We start from the raw sequence: 22250 nt of genomic DNA on the forward strand, positions 1-22250 counted from the left end.
GCGTAATGCTGGTGCTACATTCCAGCGTCTCGTGAATTTAGTGCTGTCTGATGTGCCAAATTGTGATGCCTATTTGGATGACTTAGTCTTGCATGATCGTACGTGGTCCGAACATGTGGCCCGGTTACGCGAAGTGTTCCGTCGCCTCTCCGCTGCGTCGCTGACCGTCAAGCTCGCCAAATGCGACTTTGGTAAAGCAACCGTCATGTACTTGGGGCGTATAGTGGGTGGTGGGATGGTTCGTCCTGTGGCTGCTAAAGTTGAAGCTGTGCAGGCTTATCCTGTGCCCAACGATCGACGGGAGCTGCGCAGATTCTTGGGGTTAGTCGGTTATTACCGCTGCTTCTGTAAAAACTTTGCCGCCATCGTTTCGCCTCTCACCGACTTGCTGAGCCCGAAAACTGTCTTTCAATGGTCAGATGATTGTCAGAAGTCGTTCGAGAACGTTAAAACCCTCCTGATGTCAGCGCCTGTCTTGGTGGCGCCTGACTTCTCGAAGCCGTTCAGCCTCGCCATCGATGCGAGTGATGCCGGCGCAGGAGCCGTCCTCCTCCAGAGTTTTGAAACGCACGAGCACCCGGTCTGCTTCTTCTCGAAAAGGTTCAATCGTGCGCAGCGAAACTACGCCACTATCGAGAAAGAAGCCCTGGCGCTCGTGATGGCCATTCAGCATTTTGAGGTGTATTTAGGCTTGTCGTCCCAGCCAATTGTGGTTTACACCGACCACGATCCCCTAAAGTTCCTCAACCGAATGTTCAACAGCAACCGTCGCCTGATGCGCTGGAGTTTATTACTTCAGCCATTCGACCTGCGCATCTCTCATATCCGCGGCAAGGACAACGTCGTGGCCGACGCCCTATCTAGAGCTGTAGCGCCCTCTGACATTTGCCATTCTGACGTGACGACCCTTTAGACCGTTAGGCATTCAAATTTAAATTCAATTTGGTGCGCGTGACCGCCCTAGTGTCTGGCAGTTTAAGTCTGCCCTAGGTGTTGTGTGTCTGTATTTTCAGCCATTAGGCCTGTGTCATCGGTAAGTGCCTCATCGTCAGCACTTGCTGATGTCCATTTATGTATACTGTATATTTCATGTGACCATTTGTGTTGCGCATGTGTATGATGTGGTGGTGGGGGTGCACAATATCTTTGACTGCTTGCAGTTTATGCTGGGGCCTGATATCATGCTGGCTGCATGGTATTTTGCCCCCTACGTGCCCTTGTCTTTTCCTTGGAGACCATGGTCTCCCTTTTGTGGTGGGGGTGTTACCAGCCTGGTGTTTTTGTTTTTTTGGTTTCCTCTTTCTTCCCTCTGGGTCTATGTGGGTTTGGCACCCACTAATCGTTGTTGTGCCCCATGCCCTGTAGGTACACCGCTGGCGCAGTAGGAGGACCTGCTCAATGTCACCTGGGCCAGGGAGGGGCGTGAGCGTATTTAAGCGGCAGCTGGAGCTTCCCCTGCACCGTTCACTTACATCCGGCTCGCTTCCCTCGCTGAACCCGTCTGACGCCAGCGCTTGTCTTGTCTCTGCTACGCGCCTGTTTGTGACTGCTTTTTGATTGGCCTGAGCGCCCTATTTTTGTGTTTTGAGCCTTCTGAGGGGCTCTTTGCTTTTGCTTTCATCTTGAATCGGGAGCGTGGCTCCCCCTTTTGTGTATCCCCCTAGACTTTCGTTTATTAAATTATTCTGAATTGTTCTTTTTGCGTCCATGTCGCCTTCCTGTGTTACCATTTGTAACACCGGCAAAACTAACTATGACAGCATAACTAAAAGGGGAGAGCCAGAAGGTAACACAGACATGAGGGCGCCCTGAGACATAAAGCAGCCAACCACTACACCGTCAACAAACTTGAGTGAGTGGGGGACTGACAGCATCCATACATCCCAGTTTACCAAAACACTCTGTCTGAGGACCCTCCAGATCTACTCCTTTCCCTCATAAACACCATTAACAAAAGGCTTGACTAAACAGATGTGTTTTCAGCCTAGACTTAAATGCTGAGACTGTGTCTGATTCCCGAACACTACTTGGAAGGCTGTTCCATAACTGTGGGGCTTTTTAAGAAAAGACTCTGCCTCCTGATGTAGCCTTCACTATACGAGGTACCAGCAGATAGCCTGCACCTTTTGATCTAAGTAGGCGTGGCGGGTTATAAAGGACCAGAAGTTCACTCAGGTACTGTAGCATGAGGTCATTCAGTGCTTTAAAGGTCAATAGTAATATTTTCTAATCAATATGAAATTTGGTTGGGAGCCAATGCAGTGTGGATATAACAGGGGTGATGTGGTCATATCTTGTTCTAGTAAGGATTCTTGCTGCTGCATTTTGAACTAACTGGAGCTTGTTTATGCACTTATTGGAACATCCAGACAGTAAAGCATTACAATAATCCAACCTGGAGGTAACAAAAGCATGAACTAGTTTTTCAAAAATTGTTCTTCTTATTGGATGCAGGTTAAACATACATTAAACAAGTTACATGTTTTGTGCTACTGCTGTGAATTTCTACAAGCACTTTGTTTATGGTTCCAGCAAGTCCGGACTGTTTGCCTTTCAGATTTAAGCTCTACAGATGTGTCCCTGTTACAGATAATGCTTTTTGATTTGCATAATAGTGTTTGGTGTCTTCATTGAGCTGACAAGCAAACACTAAAAACTTCATCTCTGTGCACTCAGAATTGCACACCTGCCATTTTTCTGTCTCTCTTCATTCTTTCCTCCTGTGTTTCTGCAGTTTGCGTGCTTTATACTCAAACGGTGGTGAGCAGGAAGTGGAGAGAGGTGAGTGTGTATGCGTGTGGAATCGAAAAGTAATTGCCTCATCACTCTTCTAACGCTGATTAAATGCTTACTGAGTGCTGAACTTTAACACTCCTCTTTAAACATACATTAGTGTCCCTAGAAGAAGAATAAGTAGTGGCAGCTCGTTGAATATATCAGCCATTCAACAAATGTTCATCACCATAAAGTCCTCATTCATAACACCATACATTTGAATTCTCTATTTAAAAAATTGTGCTATTTGCACATAAGCTGGTGTTCCATTTATTTGCTTGAAAGGTTCACTAGATCATTGCCTACAGCGTAAGCCAAGTGTGATACCCTCTTGACTTAATTATCCCCTGCTCAAACGAAGTTTGGCGGGGGGTATAGAAATGGGTTCCGTCCGTCTGTCCGGTGACGTTTTCGTTTCTGGGCTATATCTTTAAAACTACTAAAGATATCTTCGTGAAACTTTGTATACATATCAAGCAACATGTGAACTGGTGCCTTTACATACAAATAGATTTTGACTTAGTTTTTAAGTGTTAGGGTTGGGCTGGGATTTGAACCTGGGCCGTTGGTGTGATAATCCAGCAACCCCCCACTAGGCCACCAGGGGGATGACTCAAATGCAGAGGCATGAGGCGGAAGTAGAAAAAGTATCAAAAAGGTTTATTTACAATATGTACAAAAAATATCCAAAAAGTAAAAATACAAAAACGCTCAGAAGATATAAGGGAAAAAATAAAAAATCCAAAAGTACAAAACAAAAGCCAAAAAAAACAGAAAAGAAAAGGCAAAAATACCAAAGCTCAGAAGATCCAAAAAACACAGTAACTACTAGGTCCAAAAGAAAAGCAAAATGCAAAATAAAGAACACGGTACAGAGGAAACTGGAGATAAACATAACAGCACAAAGACTCCGTGACAAGAGGACTGAACTCAGGGGGTATAAATACACAAACTAAATTGAACACAGGTGAAGATAATCAGGACTAAACAGGCAATTAACACAAACACAAAACACAGGAACAGTGGCGGCCTCTAGAGGCCAAAATAAACATGACACGAAAAGGAAATAACAGTGGCCTCTAGAGGCCAAAACAGTCCTAGTCCTAACAGGACCCCCCCCCCCAGGAGCGTCTCCTGACGTTCCCAGGGCGATCCGGATGGGCCGAATGGAAGTCCCGACACAGTTCTTTATCTAGGACATCCCGAGCAGGAACCCAGCAGCGCTCCTCAGGACCATAGCCCTCCCAGTCCACCAGATATTGCAACCCGCCGCGGACCGGCGGGAGTCAAGCAGGCGATGCACAGTGAACACAGTCTGCCCCTGGAAGATGCGGGGGGGTGGGGGGTTCCTAGGGGCAGGGGCATACGTAGACGTCAGTACTGGCCGCAACAGGGAAACATGGAAAGTGGGGTTGATCCTCAGAGTCCAGGGCAACTGGAGCCGGTAGGAGACAGGGTTCACCCTGCACACCACCTTGAAGGGGCCAATGTAGCGAGGAGCAAGCTTGCGGTTCTCCACCCGCAGCAGAAGGTCCTTAGTGGACAGCCAAACCCGCTGCCCAGGGCGGAAAGCGTGTGCAGGTCTTCTATGGCGGTTGGCCTGAGTCTGGTTGGTTCTGGAGGTCTGTATGAGGGTCTTCCTGACCTTGCTCCAGGTCTTGCGACACCGTCTCACATATTGGTTGACCGAGGGCACCCCCGCGTCCTCCTCCTGGTCTGGGAACAGAGGTGGCTGGAACCCGAATTGGCACTGGAATGGTGACAGCTTGGTGGCCGATGACTGCAGGGTGTTGTGGGCGTACTCTGCCCATGGCAGCCAGGTGCTCCACGATGTCGGGTTATCCATAGCCAGGCCTCGCAGGGTGGTTTCCAGGTCCTGGTTGAGCCTCTCTGTCTGACCATTGGACTGTGGGTGAAACCCAGAGGAGAGGCTGGCAGTGGCTCCGATGACCTTGCAGAACCCGTGCCACACTCGGGAGGAGAACTGGGGCCCTCGGTCTGAGACGATGTCCTGTGGAAGACCAAAGACTCGGAAGACATGATTAAACATAAGTTTCGCTGTTTCAAGAGCAGAGGGGAGTTTGCACAGTGGTATGAAGTGGCAGGCCTTGGAGAATCTGTCAATTATGACCAAAATGACCGTGTTACCTTGTGACTCAGGGAGACCCGTGATGAAGTCGACTGCCACGTGGGACCAGGGATGCCGGGGAATGGTCAGAGGATGCAGGAGACCCTGGGGACGCTGTCGTGGGTTCTTGGTTCTGGTGCAAACCTCACAGGACAGGACAAATGACCTTACTTCCTTCTCCATGTTAGGCCACCAGAAGCGTCTTTTCAGGAAGTCCAGGGCCCTCCGAGCTCCCGGGTGGGCAGTGAGAGGGGAAGAGTGACCCCACTGGAGAACCTTGGCCCGGGCTTGATGTGGGACGTACAAGAGGCCCGGTGGCCCTGTCCCAGGACCGGGGTCCTGGCGTTAAGCTCGTCGGACAGCCTCCTCAATACCCCAGCGGACAGGGGCCACAATCCAGGACACAGGGATAATAGGCCCGACTTCATTCTCCCTGTTAGTGGCAGAGAACAGCCTGGACAGTGCGTCAGGCTTGGTGTTCTTGGAGCCAGGGCGGTACGAAAGGGTGAAGTCAAACCGACTGAAAAACAGGGCCCACCTAGCCTGTCGAGGGTTCAGTCTCTTGGCTTGCTGGAGGTACTCCAGGTTCTTGTGGTCAGTCCAAACCAGGAATGGATGTTGCGCTCCCTCCAGCCAGTGCCTCCACTCCTCAAGGGCCAGTTTGACCGCTAGCAGTTCTCGATCCCCCACATCGTACCGGGACTCCGCAGGACTCAGGCGGTGGGAGAAGTAAGCGCAGGGGTGCAGCTTTCCTTCCGAACATTGAGAGAGCACCGCGCCGACACACTGTCCAAGGCGTCCACCTCCATGATGAATGGTTGGGAGGTGTCCGGGAGGACCAGAATGGGTGCCGTGCAGAAGCAGTCCTTGAGGTCTTTGAACGCCTTTTCCGCCTGAGGAGACCAGACATAAGATCCACCTGTCCCTTTGGTAAGGTCTGACATGGGTGCTGCTACAGAACTGAAGTTCCTGATGAACTTGCGGTAGAAGTTAGCGAATCCTAAGAACCGCTGAACCTCCTTAACGGACTTGGGAGTAGGCCAGTCCCGGACGACCAGGGTCTTGGCAGGGTCCATTTGGAGTTGGCCTGTCTGTACAATAAATCCCAGAAAGGAGACCTCGGGAACATGAAATTCGCATTTTTGGGCCTTGGCAAACAGATTGTTCTGTAGCAGCCTCTGGAGAACCTGGCGGACATGGTGGCGGTGCTCCTGCACGGTCTTGGAAAAGATAAGGATGTCGTCGAGGTAGACAAAAACGTACAGGTTAATCATGTCCCTTAAGACGTCGTTGATTAGGGCCTGAAAAACAGCTGGTGCGTTGGTGAGTCCGAAGGGCATCACCTGGTATTCGTAGTGCCCAGACGGGGTGTTAAAGGCAGTCTTCCACTCGTCTCCCTGTCGGATACGGATGAGGTGGTATGCGTTCCATAGGTCCAACTTGGTGAAGACGGTGGCGCCTTGGAGCAGGTCGAAAGCAGTGGACATCAGCGGAAGGGGATATCGGTTGCGCACAGTGATCTTGTTCAGGCCCCTGTAGTCAATACATGGTCGGAGCCCCCCATCTTGCTTGCCGACAAAGAAGAAGCCGGCACCAGCAGGTGAGGTGGAGGGTCGAATGAACCCGGAGACCAGGGCGTCTTTGAGGTATTCCTCCATGGCCTTGCGTTCTGGCTTAGAGAGGGAAAACAGTCTGCCATGAGGAGGGGTAGTCCCAGGGAGCAAGTCGATGGCACAGTCGTAGGCCTGGTGCGGAGGAAGAACGGCGGCCCTGCTCTTGCTGAATACCTCCTTGAGATCCCAGTACTCTGTGGGAACTTGAGATAACTTGGTGAGATCAGGGGGCTCGGCAGGAGACACAGGAGAGCTAGAGAGCAGACAAGAGGCATGGCATGCAGGGCCCCATTCCACAACCTGGCTTGTTACCCAGTCTATGCGAGGGTTGTGGCGAGTAAGCCAAGGAAGGCCTAGAATAACTGGGAACTCAGGTGAAGGAATCAGGTGCAGGGATATTTCTTCCTTGTGACCATGAGACTGGAGGAAGACTGGAGAAGTAACTTGGGTGACTCTTCCATCACCTAACGGTTGGCCATCGAGGGCAGACACAGACAGTGGGACTTCAAGAGGCGCAGTCGGAATATTGATGCTTTGGGCGAAGTGAATATCCATAAAGTTCCCAGCCGCCCCTGAGTCTAACAAAGCTTGACAAGAGTGGACAGACTCACCCCAGGAGATGGAGACTGGGATGTAGAGTCCTTGGCCAGGGAGTCTGGGAGAGAGGGTAGGCCCCATCACAACCCTCCCTCGGCTGGACGGGGCGGTCCTTTTCCCAAGAGTTCGGGACATGATGCTCGGAAGTGACCAGGCTTGCCACAGTAGATGCAGCACTTGTCCCTCCTTCTGCGCTCCCTCTCAGATGCGGAGAGGCGAGTACGACCCACTTGCATGGGTTCTGGACAGTCACTGAAGGAGGTAGACGGTCTCCAGGTAGAGGTAGGGAGGCTGGGGGGGCTCAAGGCTTGGTGGCGTTCTCTCATCCTGTTGTCCAGACGAATAGCATGTGAGATGAGGGTTTCGAGGTCACTTGGGCATCCAATAGAGGCCAGACCGTCCTTGATGGGGTCAGACAGACCATGGTGGAAGGCTGACACCAGGGCAGTCTCGTTCCATCCACTTACTGCTGCGAGCGTCCGGAATGAGATGGCGTAATCTGCGACGCTTCCTCCTTGCCGGATGGACATGAGCTTTCGGGCTGCGTCGGTACTGATGTCCGCCTGATCGAAGACCCGAAGCATCTCTTCAGAAAACAGCTGGAAATCAAGGCACTCAGGTCCCTGTCTTTGCCAAATAGCAGTAGCCCAGGCTCGCACCTTACCAGCTAATAAGTTGATCACAAAGGCAATCTTGCGGCGATCCGTAGTGTAGGTGGTAGGCTGAAGCTCAAAGGTGAGTTGACACTGGGTAAGGAACTCTCGGCACTCACTGTGCTTGCCGTCATACCTCTGTGGTGCAGGAAGGCTGGGTTCGCGAGGTGAAGAAGGCAGCATGGCAGGAGGCACAGGAGCAGGAACTGGAGGCAGAGATGTCAGCTGTGCCAGGGTTTTCCCAATTTGCTGAAGCAGTTCCTCGTGGCGAGCAAGGGCCTCACGTTGGCTGGTGAGCGTACGTCCATGAGCGTCCATGGTCGCTCCGAAGCGTGTCAAAGCTGCCGTAATTCCCTGAAGGTTGGCCGGGTAGACAGTTGAAGCAGCCTCTGCTGAGTCGGTCATGACGGAGTCTTTCTGTTAGGGTTTGGCTGGGATTCGAACCTGGTTCATTGGTGTGATAATCCAGCAAACCCCCACTAGGCCACCAGGGGGATGACTCAAATGCAGAGGCGTGAGGCGGAAGTAGAAAAAGTATCAAAAAGGTTTATTTACAATATGTACAAAAAATATCCAAAAAGTAAAAATACAAAAACGCTCAGAAGATATAAGGGAAAAAATAAAAAATCCAAAAGTACAAAACAAAAGCCAAAAAAAAAAACAGAAAAGAAAAGGCAAAAATACCAAAGCTCAGAAGATCCAAAAAACACAGTAACTACTAGGTCCAAAAGAAAAGCAAAATGCAAAATAAAGAACACGGTACAGAGGAAACTGGAGATAAACATAACAGCACAAAGACTCGTGACAAGAGGACTGAACTCAGGGGGTATAAATACACAAACTAAATTGAACACAGGTGAAGATAATCAGGACTAAACAGGCAATTAACACAAACACAAAACACAGGAACAGTGGCGGCCTCTAGAGGCCAAAATAAACATGACACGAAAAGGAAATAACAGTGACCTCTAGAGGCCAAAACAGTCCTAGTCCTAACACTAAGGGCAATGTTCGTTTCCGGAGCATATATTCAAAACTACGGTATTCATGACACAGATTTGAAACTTGGTATACATGTTAACAAGGTGATGTAGATGCGCCTTTTCATACTAAGAAATTTGAGAATTTTTCATGTTTCCATGAAAACAATTTCAGACTTAATCTCTTAGGTTAGTCTTAGGGGTAGGTTTTGTTTCCAGAGCAGAACTTGAAAACTATGAGTGGTATGGTCTTGAAAGTTGCTATATGTGTTGATTAAGTAATGTATATGTGCCTTTTGATACTAAGAAATGTGAAACATTTTAATTTTTAGCTCACCTGGACCAAAGGTCTGGTGGGCTTATGCCATGGGCTGCTGAGGTCAGTGTAAAGAGGTAGGGTTGGTTTCCTGCAGCAGAACTTGAAAATGTGACAAGTAATATCTTGAAACTTGGTATATAGTTGGTATATAGGGCGGGGGATATAGATAACTCTGTCTTCTTGTTTTGTTTGAAGCTATGCCATTATTAATTATTAATGTTTTTCTGCCCCACCAAAATCTATGGTCATGAGCTGCTACTGAGAATACTGCTCAGAATATTTAAGGACATCTGTCTGGTGTTGTACACATGACAATAAGAGACACAAAAATTTTATATTGTACCAAATCAGGTCACAACATATTAAATAAGAGTTTTCAAGATGAATAGAGTGTTTGCATATTACATTGTGCACATTTGAGAGTGTATGTTTGTTCCATGCAGTTTGGGAGAACAGAGGCCATCAGTAACACTCTGAACCCAGACTTTGTTCGAAAATTCATCCTTGATTACTTTTTTGAAGAGAGGCAGAACCTACGCTTTGACCTGTGAGTATCAACAGTGTGTGCATGTGAGTGTAACTGTGTATGACTCTTACAGAAATTCACTGTGTCCATTTAGTGCAAAAGATATCCATGGTTTGGAAACTGGATATGTGGCAAATGTGTGTAATAGCTTTACTGTTACTGCCTGAATGGCCTCAACTTGAAGGAAAATTGAGTGGAGTTGGAGAAATGCTTGATACGAGCTACCTGTGTATCCATTATGTGATGGCTGCTGTACTTTTAATTCTGTGACATATAAAAGTTAATTAAATACCATACTCCTGGAATTCATTAAATAGATTTTTTCTATTGTTTCTTAATGCTGTAACATAACAGTTGACTATATGCTACTATACTGAAAGCAATGATGACTATTTGCCATGGTCAAACCATAATGTATAATAATAAAGCCAACACAAACTAAAGTGAATTTTAATAAGGGTGAGGTGATTTCTTATTAGGCTTGAAACCACTCTTTTGGTGTTTGTGCCTTTCAAAGATTCACAAAGATTCATGAAACACAACAAAGCTTGTTTGAAGTTGCTAAAGCAGAAATTTACAGGCACCAAGAAATTACATTTATGCATTATGCAACTTCAGTCATCAGTGGTCATCTCACACACACACACACACACACACACACACACACACACACACACACACACACACACACAAAATTACTATTAAAAAAATATACATGGTGTTCTTACAACTGCAGAAATTGAACAGTTCTCAAATCTGCACACATCTGCTGTGTGTCAGCAAATAGACACCACTACAGATGCTGTAGTGGGAAAACACCATGCTGCTGTCTTTCTCTTTCTCTATCTGCATCACTGCAGGCAGAGTAACTGTGTGGGTAGAAAGAAAGCTGTCAAATAATTATCCTTTAATTGTGGTGGTTTGATTAAATATTAAATATAAGGCAGCATACAGTATGTAGGTGTGTGTGTCTGAGTGTTTGTCTGAGTGTCTGTTTATCTGTCTGTCTCTCTGTCTGAATGTTTGTCTGTCTGAGTGTTTGCTTGAGTGTCTGTCTGTCTGAATGTTTGTCTGAGTGTTTGTCCATCTGTCTATCTGTCTGTGTCTGTCTGAGTGTTTGTCTGTCTGTCTGAGTGTTTTTCTGAGTGTCTGTCTATCTATCTGTCTGAGTGTTTATCTATGTATCTATCTATCTATGTCCCAACAGCTAGCCGCTGTGTCCGGGGATCAGGTCATCGAGGCCCCTGCCTTCGATTGCCACCCAATCCACACTGCACCAGTCCCCTACTGCTACCTCTGTGGGTGGTGAACCCACAGGAGGTCGGGCCCACGTCACCTCTTCGGGCTGAGCCCAGCCGGGCCCCATGGGCAAAGGCCCGGCCACCAAGCGCTTGCATATGAGCCCCGACCCCAGGCCTGGCTCCAGGGTGGGGCCCTGGCTGCGCCATACCGGGCGACGTCACGGTCCTTGATGGTTTCTCCCATGTTCGAGCATAGGGGTGTCCATAAGTGCACGTGGCACCAGGACACCTTAGGTCGGAGGTCGATGATAGACTTTGTTGTCGTTTCATCTGATCTCCGGCCCTATGTCTTGGACACTTGGGTGAAGAGAGGGGCTGAGCTGTCAACTGATCACCACCTGGTGGTGAGTTGGATCCGCTGGCGGAGGAGGAAGCTGGACAGACCTGGCAGGCCCAAACGTATGGTGAGGGTCTGCTAGGAACGTCTGGCCGAGTACTCTGTTGGGGAGGTCTTTAACTCCCACCTCCGGGAGAGCTTTTCCCAGCTTCCAAGGGAGGCGGGGGACATTGAGTCTGAGTGGACCATGTTCTCTACCTCCATTGTGGATGCAGCTGTTCGGAGCTGTGGCCGCAAGGTCTCCGGTGCCTGTCATGACGGCAATCCCCGAACCCGGTGGTGGACACCGGAAGTAAGGGATGCCGTCAAGCTGAAGAAGGAGTCCTATCGGGCCATGTTGACCTCCGGGACCCCTGAGGCAGCTGACGGGTATCGGCAGGCCAGGCGTACTGCAGCTCGGGCAGTTGTGGAGGCAAAAACTCGGAACTGGGAGGAGTTCGGGGAGGCCATGGAGAAGGACTATCGGTCGGCCTCGAAGAAATTCTGGCAAACCGTCCGGCACCTCAGGAGGGGGAAGCAGTACTCTGCCAGCACTGTTTACAGTGCGGGTGGGGAGCTGTTGACCTTGACTGGGGACATTGTCGGGCAGTGGAAGGAATACTTTGAGGATCTCCTCAATCCCACCGTCATGTCTTCCATTGAGGAGACTGAGGCTGATGACTCAGAGGTGGACTCATCCATTACCCAAGCCGAAGTCACTGAGGTGGTTTGCAAGCTCCTCGGTGGCAAGGCACCGGGGGTGGATGAGATCTGCCCTGAGTATCTCAAGTCTCTGGATGTTGTGGGGCTGTCTTGGTTGACACGCCTCTGCAACATCGCGTGGCAGTCGGGGACAGTGCCTCTGGAGTGGCAGACTGGGGTGGTGGTCCCTCTTTTTAAGAAAGGGGACCGGAGAGTGTGCTCCAATTATAGGGGAATCACACTTCTCAGCCTCCCGGGGAAAGTTTACTCTAGGGTACTGGAGAGGAGAATTCGACCAATAGTCGAACCTCGGATCCAGGAGGAACAATGCGGTTTTTGTCCTGGTCGCGGAACACTGGACCAGCTCTATACCCTTCATAGGGTGCTCGAGGGTTCATGGGAGTTTGCCCAACCAGTCCACATGTGCTTTGTGGATCTAGAGAAGGCATTTGACCGTGTCCCCCGTGGTATTCTGTGGGGGGTGCTTCGGGAGTATGGGGTTCGGGGCTCTTTGCTAAGGGCTGTCCGGTCCCTGTACGAACGGAGCAGGAGTCTGGTTCGCATTGCCGGCAGTAAGTCAGACCTGTTCCCAGTGCATGTTGGACTCCGGCAGGGCTGCCCTTTGTCACCGGTTCTGTTCATAATTTTTATGGACAGAATTTCTAGGCGCAGCCAGGGGCCGGAAGGAATCCTGTTTGGGAACCACAGGATTTCATCTCTGCTTTTTGCGGATGATGTTGTCCTGTTGGCTTCTTCAAACCAGGACCTCCAGCATGCACTGGGGCGGTTTGCAGTCGAGTGTGAAGCGGCTGGGATGAGAATCAGCACCTCCAAGTCCGAGGCCATGGTTCTCGACCGGAAAAGGGTGGCTTGCCCTCTCCAGGTTGGTGGAGAAGTCCTGCCTCAAGTGAAAGAGTTTAAGTATCTCGGGATCTTGTTCACGAGTGAGGGAAGGATGGAGCGTGAGATCGACAGGCGGATCGGTGCAGCCTCCGCAGTGATGCGGTCGCTTTACCGGTCCGTCGTGGTGAAGAAGGAGCTGAGCCAAAAGGCGAAGCTCTCAATTTACCGGTCGATCTATGTTCCGACTCTCACCTATGGTCATGAGCTTTGGGTAATGACCGAAAGAACAAGATCGCGGATACAAGTGGCCGAAATGAGTTTCCTTCGCAGGGTGGCTGGGCGCTCCCTTAGAGATAGGGTGAGAAGCACAGTCACTCAGGAGGAGCTTGGAGTAGAGCCGCTGCTCCTCCACATCGAGAGGAACCAGCTGAGGTAGCTGGGGCATCTTTTTCGGATGCCTCCTGGACGCCTCCCTGGGGAGGTGTTCCAGGCATGTCCCCCCGGGAGGAGGCCCCGGGGAAGACCCAGGACACGCTGGAGGGACTATGTCTCTCGGCTGGCCTGGGAATGCCTCGGTGTTCTTCCCGAGAAGCCTTGCGAGGTGTCTGGGGAGAGCGAAGTTTGGGCTTCCATGCTTAGACTGCTGCCTCCGCGACCCGGTCCCGGATAAAGTGGAAGAAGACGAGACTATCTATCTATCTATCTATCTATCTATCTATCTATCTATCTATCTATCTATCTATCTATCTATCTATCTGTGAGTGTCTATCTATCTATCTATCTGAATGTTTATCTGAGTGTTTGTCTGTCTGAGTGTTTGTCTGTCTGTCTGTCTGAGTATCTATCTATCTGTCTGTCTGTCTAAGTATTTGTCTGAGTATCTATCTATCTATCTATCTATCTATCTATCTATCTATCTATCTATCTATCTATCTATCTATCTATCTATCTATCTATCTATTTGTCTGTCTGAGTGTTTGTCTGTCTGTTTGAGTATCTATCTATCTGTCTGTCTGTCTGTTTAAGTATCTGCCTACCTGCCTGCCTGTCTGTCTGTCTGTGTGTCTGAGTGAGTATTTGTCTAAGTGTCTGTCTGTCTGTCTGTCTGTCTGTCTGGGTGTTTTTCTCAGTGTCTGTCTGTCTGTCTGTCTGTCTGTCTGTCTGTCTACCTGAATGTTTGTTTGAGTGTCTGTCTGTCTGTTTTTAAATCTTTAAATCTTATTCTTTGTCAAACAGACCTTCAACACAATTGAAAATGTTAAACTTTTCCTTTGAAATATACGAGGGAAAGGTTTGTGACCTTGAATTTCAACAGCTAGCTGACGAGCTTACAAATAAGGAATAAAAACTATAGGTCATACTGTATGGATACAGTCTGATGCAAAGTGGATTATTTTCCTTAAACAGCACCTCCTAAAATATATTGTTCCTGTTATATCACAGGAATTTGCCATCAATTACAAATTTGTATTTATTAAAGAATAACATGTTTTGCATGAGTTGTTTATGGTTACATTTAATGTTGTGGAATGTCCATGAGACAAGTTACTTCATGTTATCACTTATTTTATAGCAACTATTAACAGTCATTCCCTCACCAGCTATACGGATATCTATCTTGAATTTAATAAGTCAAAAAAGTTTGTCGTTTTATCAAGAAACCAGAAAGTGTAAACTTCTCTGAAGACTGTCATTACATTTACTGAAAAAGTGCTGATACCATAGACTTCCATCCATCCTTCCATTATCTGTAGCCGCTTATCCTGTTCTACAGGGTCACTGGCGAGCTGGAGCCTATCCCAGCTGACTATGGGCGAGAGGCGGGGTACACCCTGGACAAGTCACCAGGTTATCGCAGGGCTGACAGAGAGACACAGACAACCATTCACACTCACATTCACACCTACGGTCAATTTAGAGCCACCAATTAGCCTAACCTGCATGTCTTTGGGCTGTGGGGAAAACCGGAGCACTCAGAGGAAACCCACACAGACATGGGGAGAACATGCAAACTCCACACAGAAAGGCCCTCGCTGGCCGCTGGGCTCGAACCCAGGACTGTCTTGCTGTGAAGCGACAGTGCTAACCACTACACCACCGTGCCGCCCACCAGAGACTTCCATAAGGCCACAACAATTCAATTAGTTGGTTCTCGGAATCGCCACTTGAAGAAAATGCAAAATGAAAAAAAAAAATAGAAATCAAACTCTCACCAACAGAAAAGGCCACGTGACGTGAGGTCACGTGATGTCGAAAACCAATCAAATCGTCCCTTTCACTTTCGATAAAGACTTGTGGAAGAAACATGCCTGTGGAGGGGAGTCCTGCAAAGCCTGTGTTTGTGATTGTTGGGATATTCAGCGAACAGAAGTGTAAAATCTTTGACAGGTGTGTTGAAATTCTGTTTACTGGTTTGCCTGTATTGTTTGGTCTATTTCCACCGCTAATTTTACCATCAGAGCATTTTTTTAATTTTATTTTTATTTTGCCCGCTCGCTTCATATTTTTCCTGAAAAAATCCGAGAACCAACTAATTAAATTGGTGTGGCCTAAATGTTAAATAAAAGTTTCCTTACAGAAAACTTCATCACAGTAATGATTATGCCTTTTACCTTTTTAAATAACAACATTTTTTATCTGTTTATTATTAGCATTGGATTATACAGGTCCTCCAACCATACAAGTGGTTGTGAATGTGAATGAGCTGTTACTATAGAAACAATGACATATTAGGACTGAATTAAATTAGAATTAATATAAACCTTTGATTTGAATTGCTGGTGCTGTTACTGTCAGAGCTGCTGGTACCAAAAATTCATCAACACCTTCTGAGCAATCAGATTTAATAGCTCTTTCTTTCTTATCCTTCAAGAAATGCATGTTTCTAATTTTAAACTTATTAAATATGTGTGTGTAGTATGATCAGAGACAAACACAGTATAAATCCATCCATCCATTATCTGTAACCACTTATCCTGTGCAGAGTCACAGGCAAGCTGGAGCCTATCCCAGCTGACTACGGGCGAAAGGCGGGGTACACCCTGGACAAGTCGCCAGGTCATCACAGGGCTGACAGACACAGACAACCATTCACACTCACATTCACACCTACGGTCAATTTAGAGTCACCAGTTAACCTAACCTGCATGTCTTTGGACTGTGGGGGAAACCGGAGCACCCGGAGGAAACCCACGCGGACACGGGGAGAACATGCAAACTCCACACAGAAAGGCCCTCACCGGCCACTGGGCTCGAACCCGGACCTTCTTGCTGTGAAGCAACAGTGCTAACCACTACACCACCATGCCGCCCCCACAGTATAAACCACACTAATAAAAGGTTAAAAATGAACACACACACAAACGTACTCAAGTGTAATTTACAATGGGCCAGTCTTGGGGATAAGAGCTGTGGATTTGGTGAGTTTGTGTGGATAAAAAGAGGCTTCTCTGGCTGCAGTTGAAAATATCTGGTTAAAAACAGCAAGAATTATTAGAATAGGACATAAAACTAAGGAGAGAGGATAAACAGACCAGGAAGTAGTTGTAGGTGAACTAGTGAAATGTGTGCGTTACAGTAGTAGAAGTGTGCAAAGTCCTGTGAAGGCTGTGTGCTTTCTTTCTGTCTTACACTGGGGGAGAATGTGTGTTATATTGGTAGACTGAGTGAACCTAATCTGCAGTAAAGTTTCTTGTCTCTCTCTGCAGGTACGACCTCGACTCAAAGAGTGAAAATCTGTCCAAACATGTAAGTGAATGACGGTGCCTTATATTTAACAGTTATTCCACGAAACTGAGTCGTACATGAGCTGATAGCTGATGAGGCATGTAGCACCGAGTTGGCTATAAGCCATGTACGATGAGATTGAGTAGAATAACTGTTTTATTCTATCCACATTCACTGGATTTTGAGAAACAGAGCATTCTTATTTTATTTTTTGCAAATTCAATAAATAAAAACTTTATACAAAACGTCCAACAGAATGATTTCTGCTTAGAATGTAAACAAACCGGTGAAATGACGGCAGCAATTTGTGAAAAATGCGATAATAATAATTCTTGAAAAAAAATACACGTTCTTACCATCAAATACTTTTATTCCATATTTTGTTTGTCTGTGAAGATTCTCCGTCATCCAGGTACATAGTAATCTGTGGTTGGTAGAAGAGAGCAACTGGACTTGCTTGAAGAGTCTTGAAAACGTTTCACCTCTCATCCGAAAGGCTTCCTCAGTTCTGTCTGACTAATAGGGAGTATCAGGTATTTATCCGCTCATGGATCATCATAGAATCTTCAAGCAAGTCCAGTTGCTCTCTTCTACCAACCACAGATTACTATGTACCTGGATGACGGAGAATCTTCACAAACATGTTTCTATGCACTTTGGGATGAGATCCCTTCGACTGGTGCGGGAGTATGAGAGGACTTCCAGAAAACTGGCAGACATCTTAGCCAGAGAGGATCGTTCATTTTTGTCAACCTGGAACGACCATCACTGAACAGAGGTGGGTGTCTAAGACATCTTTTATCAGCCACCTACAATGCAGCCATCAGCATTCTGATTCTATGATGATCCATGAGAGGATAAATACCTGATACTCCCTATTAGTCAGACAGAACTGAGGAAGCCTTTCGGATGAGAGGTGAAACGTTTTCAAGAATCTTCAAGCAAGTCCAGTTGCTCTCTTCTACCAACCACAGATTTCCATATTTTGTTACTTTTTTTTGTGTATTTTGGGGGGTTTTCTTCTTTAGGGATTTTTTGGCGGTTGGCAAACCAACTTAAAGGTCTGTTACCGCCACTGACGAGGCTGGAGTGTGGAACAGGAGATATTTGCAGGGTAGGACTATGTTCGTTTAGCTATTTCTGTTTCTTTTAAATACTTGAGAAAAATTTGGGGGGTTTTATTTTCGAGTAGAGTTTTTATTTCGTCCTCAGTTGGTGCAGCAACACGCTCCGCCATTTTGTTTTTCTCTACTCACAGTATACGAGCTGATATCCTAGTAGTAGAGTAACTAATCAGAGCACGTGATTGCTCATATCCAATGAATGTGGATAGAATAATTTGTGTTATTTCTCTGGCAGTCTGAGAAAATCTATCAGTTATCACTGAGGCTAAAATTTGGCCAGATTTTTTTAAATTATTTTTTAAATTAGGTTTTGGCTGAGGTTTTTTTTGTCTGTAACTTAAGATATTCTGTGTAAATATAACATTGCCTTAAATGTATTTCACCAAAAAGACATGGAAATATTTTTATATCTTATATTTTATATAAGATTAAATGTTTTTTAATCCTGGTTTAACAAATGATGTGGCAAAACAGGCAGTCTGCCTAAAGATGTCTGAAACCTTAGCTCACACGATGAAGGTCAGGCTTTGATCAGGTTGTTGCAGAGTGATGTGCAACAAGAAGATGGAAAGAAGCTTTATTTGATTTGTAATCAGATATTAGTTGTCAGGTATCCATGATGCACTGTGAGTGTGTGTCTGTGTGTGTGTGTGTGAATGAAAGTGCAATACATCGCCACTGATTTATAAGGTCAGGAATAGGGGTCACTTAATATCCATCTGGAGAATTGGGCAAAAGTAGTGTTTCAAGAAAAAAATTGTTCTTTTCCTTGTTTCGGGATATAACCGACAGTTTTATTGCACCACATTCATTTCGTCTTTTAGCTGTTGCAGATTTTCGATGCTGCCAGATAAAATAATCTGAGATTGTTATTAGGGTTATATTACCAATACTGTTGAGTTCTCTTCCCAGTCTAAACAACTTTAACTGAGATTTTCCCACCATTCGAAGCCTTTTTTAAACACTTGTGTTACAAAGCGAGACTTGGAGAAAAATATTCTCAAATACACACAGAAAGTACAGGCTCTGCAGTGAGTACTGGACAACACTCTGGTCTGTAACTCCCACTTAGCTCAGGGAAACATTATGAGTATCAGTGGAAATGAGTCCGGCATATAGTTGTTCTTAAATTGTGTGTGTGTTTTTTTTTTTAATTGTTTTGGGCTTTATAAGAACACCCTTGTGTTTAGAACACTTCTGAATGCGGTGCTTCTGCAGTTCTACTACAGTGTGGCAGAATTATAACAGTGACTCCTTTATTGCTGCTTTGTGCTGTGAAAACTGTGTCCTAGGGGAGAGCAGCTTTACCTGCTGTGTTTTTCCTCTCCTCAGTCGAGTGAAGCTCAGCGCTCTGTATTAAGGACCTGACTCAGTGGAAATAATTGCCGAGGTTTCCACATTCTGCTGTTACACATCCGCAATCAAAGGCTAATGTGAATCATCGGTTGTACGAAAGATTGAGTTAATGAAGCAGTGATCTTGAATAATTATCTAGATGAACGGAAGGCATTAGCCTCTGAGTGTCCCATGTGAGTAAAAATTAATTGCAAATGCAGTGAGCAACAGCAAATGGATAAGTTGAGCCTGCTGGCATGTTTAGTGTGTGTACTAAGGCAAGGTGAGGCTCTTGTGTAATTTACACTTACACATATTCAATTCTCAGCTGTTTTATTTTTTTCTTTATGCTCACATGTGGTGTGACAAATGGGAGACATTTTAAGACTAAAATATAAATGTACACAACATAGCCTAAGTCAATTATTATTATTATTATTATTATTATTATTATTATTAATCATCATCATTCCGCTACTTGTTTAAAGTTTTATTGAGAGTTTGGGAATCTTGGCACTAAAGCTATAACATGCTCTTACACTTTAGTATAAATACGCAGGTGATTATAGAAAATTGCGTGCGCTGATTGGTCGAGAGATTCAGACTCTTTCTTGATAATCACCTCGAGCAACTCGGCAAAATAGCTGCCAATCGTTTCGTCGCCGTAAGTGAGGAAGAATTACAAATTATGAAAGAAAACACTGTTCCTAAAAGCATGAAATTTGGTCTAAAACTATTTAAAGGTAAGGTGGAATTGTGATTTATTTTATCCATTTCAAAACAAAGTATTCTATGTGACTTGCATTGATAAGTGAAACCACCCTGCGCCTCTCCGTTATTAAATTTGCATACGGCTTTTGAAGTTTGAAATATTTTTTAATATGATTTTTAAAAGTGTTTTAACATAATCACCTGTGTATTTACATTAAAACAATGATCTGCCTCAGGCTCAGTGAATATTGGTGAATAATTGTTAATTATCACACCTGCGTGTTAAAGGTAAAATAATAATCATGACTATTTTGTTCAATATTGATATTACTAGTATTTCTTACAGTTATTTAGTACTTTATTATTTTGTCAGTGTATTGGTTATTTACTCTTTACATTAATGTTATAGAAAACATATTGCTCTCAATGGTGCATTTTGCCCATGTTCAGGGTGGAAAATAAAATGAAAGATTTGAGTAAGACAAGCCAAATTGGTGTTTTTAAAAAGAAGGGATCATGGAGAATAAAGAAAAAAATATTTTAAAAATCTGCACACATTCCCACAAGGTGTTACGGTGCTCTGAAAATGACATCCAAAATGATTTGTCAGACTTGTGAGGTCTTCTGTTCAAATACTGATAGAGTTTCCTTTCTGTTTATTGCTTTTTTTGAGAGTGTTTCTACTTATCTCAATAAGGGAAAAAAAATCAAGAGCCTATGTTGGGTAAAAATATGTCTTCTGAAGGCCTAAACAGAGCACAGCCAAAAACTCCAATAAAATTTTGATCATCTTTGAGGGAGTGCTATGACCATGCAGGATCATCCAGACCCAAAATGACAGTTTTGCTACATACTATTCCTATTTATGTACCAGCATGCAAAATTTGAGCCTCCTACATGGTTTAGTTCTTGAGCTATGGGCTTGTGAACTTTGACAAAAAAAAGAGTCTGAACAAAATTGACACCCCCCTCCCCCAGTAAAACTGGCTGTAACATGGAAAGTATACGGTACATCTTACATTCAAATAAATTCACAGTGTTTCTCCTAGGTAACATGAGTACATCTGGTGATTTTTTTCAGAATTTTTTGAGACCTAAGTGCGCGGGCCCCGGTTGAATTGACGTGGAATGACCCAAATGGCATTCCATGGGTTCTCATCCTACACTGGCCGAAAGGCCCAAAGGGGGATTATGTCGCGGCGATGTCCGTCTGTCCGTCCGTCCATCCCAGGAAAGGGTACTCACCTTCTGAAATCAACTCCTCTCATAATTTGTGGAGGAATTTCACAAAACTTGACAAAAGGCATTGTTATATGTCAGTAGTACGCATATTGTAATTTCGTTAAATTCAGTCACATTTTGCCAGAGTTACAGCCCTTGATTAACAAAATTATAATTTGACAATTTCATGAGAGTGTGTTTTCCTTCTGAAATCAACTCCTCTCACAGTTTTTGAAGGAATTTCATGAAACTTGACAGGATTCTTTGTTATACAGTATGTCGGTAGTAGGCATATTGCAATTTCATTCAATTCAGTCACATTTTACCAGAGTTATGGCAGAGTTGCCAGCGGGGGATATTGTGCTCTCAGAGCACCCACTTTGCATTTTACTCAAGACACAGATGCAAATATTTGGAGCATAAAACAAATACAGATGTGTTGCACTCCTTATACATATGCATTTTAACGTGTGTAAACTCATCGGCACATCCTGAGTGTGTATGTGTCTCAACAGGACTTCCTGGGCCAGATGTACTGCACTCTTGGGGAGGTGGTTGGATCCCCAGGTAGTCGTATGGAGAGAACACTCATGTGAGTATGGCTTTTGATCCCTCACCTCACCCCTTCCCTTCCTCTGTCCTCACAAACCTGCAGTCATCTCCACCTCTGAGGCGGTGTACCTGCTTTTAATGTCATTTGCTGAGCACTACATTAAAATCTCTTCAATATACTATTTGTACCTTGAGTTTGTGTTTTTAATAATGCATACTTATTTTCATTTGTGTATAGATTGTGTACGCACTGGATTAGATGCATCATTGAATATGTGAATATTTCATGTGCTTGGGTATGTCAAGTCAAAGTCCCTTCCCACGCCGTGTGGCGCATAGGGCAGTGCCGATCTCCGTTTCCATAGCCCTTGGCCTCTCGCCTACTACATAGCTAGGGTTACAGTGGGGGATAGTCCTCTGGTAACCGCGAGAGTTTGACTCCCTACTCGCATCTGTATTGCAGTGTGCCTTGCCAGATGGCAGTAGGTAGCATTTTTGTGATGGTCTTTGGTATGACCCGACCGTGAATAGAACTCACGGTCTCCCGATCAAGAGGCGGGCACGTTAACCACTAGGCTCTAGCCAAATGAATTATAGGCCTAGTCTACAGGGAAATGTCGAGGCACCACTACATAACGATGATGTATAAATGTAACAACAAGGAAACGGGTGAAAATATTCCCCAACCAGAAACCCTGGTTTAACACCAGTATCAAAGCATTACTCCAGGCCAGGGATTCAGCACTGAGGTCAGGAGACAGGGAGGCCTAGAGGAAGGCTAGAGTGGACCTGAACAGAGGCATCAAGGCTGCTAAAACAAAATACAGA

General features: G+C 45.7%; 1 protein-coding gene across 1 annotated transcript in view; it reads left to right on the plus strand.

Annotated features, from left to right (window-relative positions):
• cpne8 (copine VIII) overlaps positions 1 to 22250 on the plus strand; it is a 147329-nt gene that overhangs the window by 83149 nt on the left and 41930 nt on the right. Inside the window, exons 3-6 of the mRNA XM_060909593.1 lie at positions 2735 to 2781; positions 9509 to 9612; positions 16461 to 16500; positions 21386 to 21462. Of these exons, the coding sequence (XP_060765576.1) occupies positions 2735 to 2781; positions 9509 to 9612; positions 16461 to 16500; positions 21386 to 21462 (268 nt within the window). The remainder of the gene's footprint in view (positions 1 to 2734; positions 2782 to 9508; positions 9613 to 16460; positions 16501 to 21385; positions 21463 to 22250) is intronic.

Source organism: Neoarius graeffei, chromosome 2 (assembly GCF_027579695.1).
Source record: "Neoarius graeffei isolate fNeoGra1 chromosome 2, fNeoGra1.pri, whole genome shotgun sequence".
Taxonomy (NCBI): domain Eukaryota; kingdom Metazoa; phylum Chordata; class Actinopteri; order Siluriformes; family Ariidae; genus Neoarius; species Neoarius graeffei.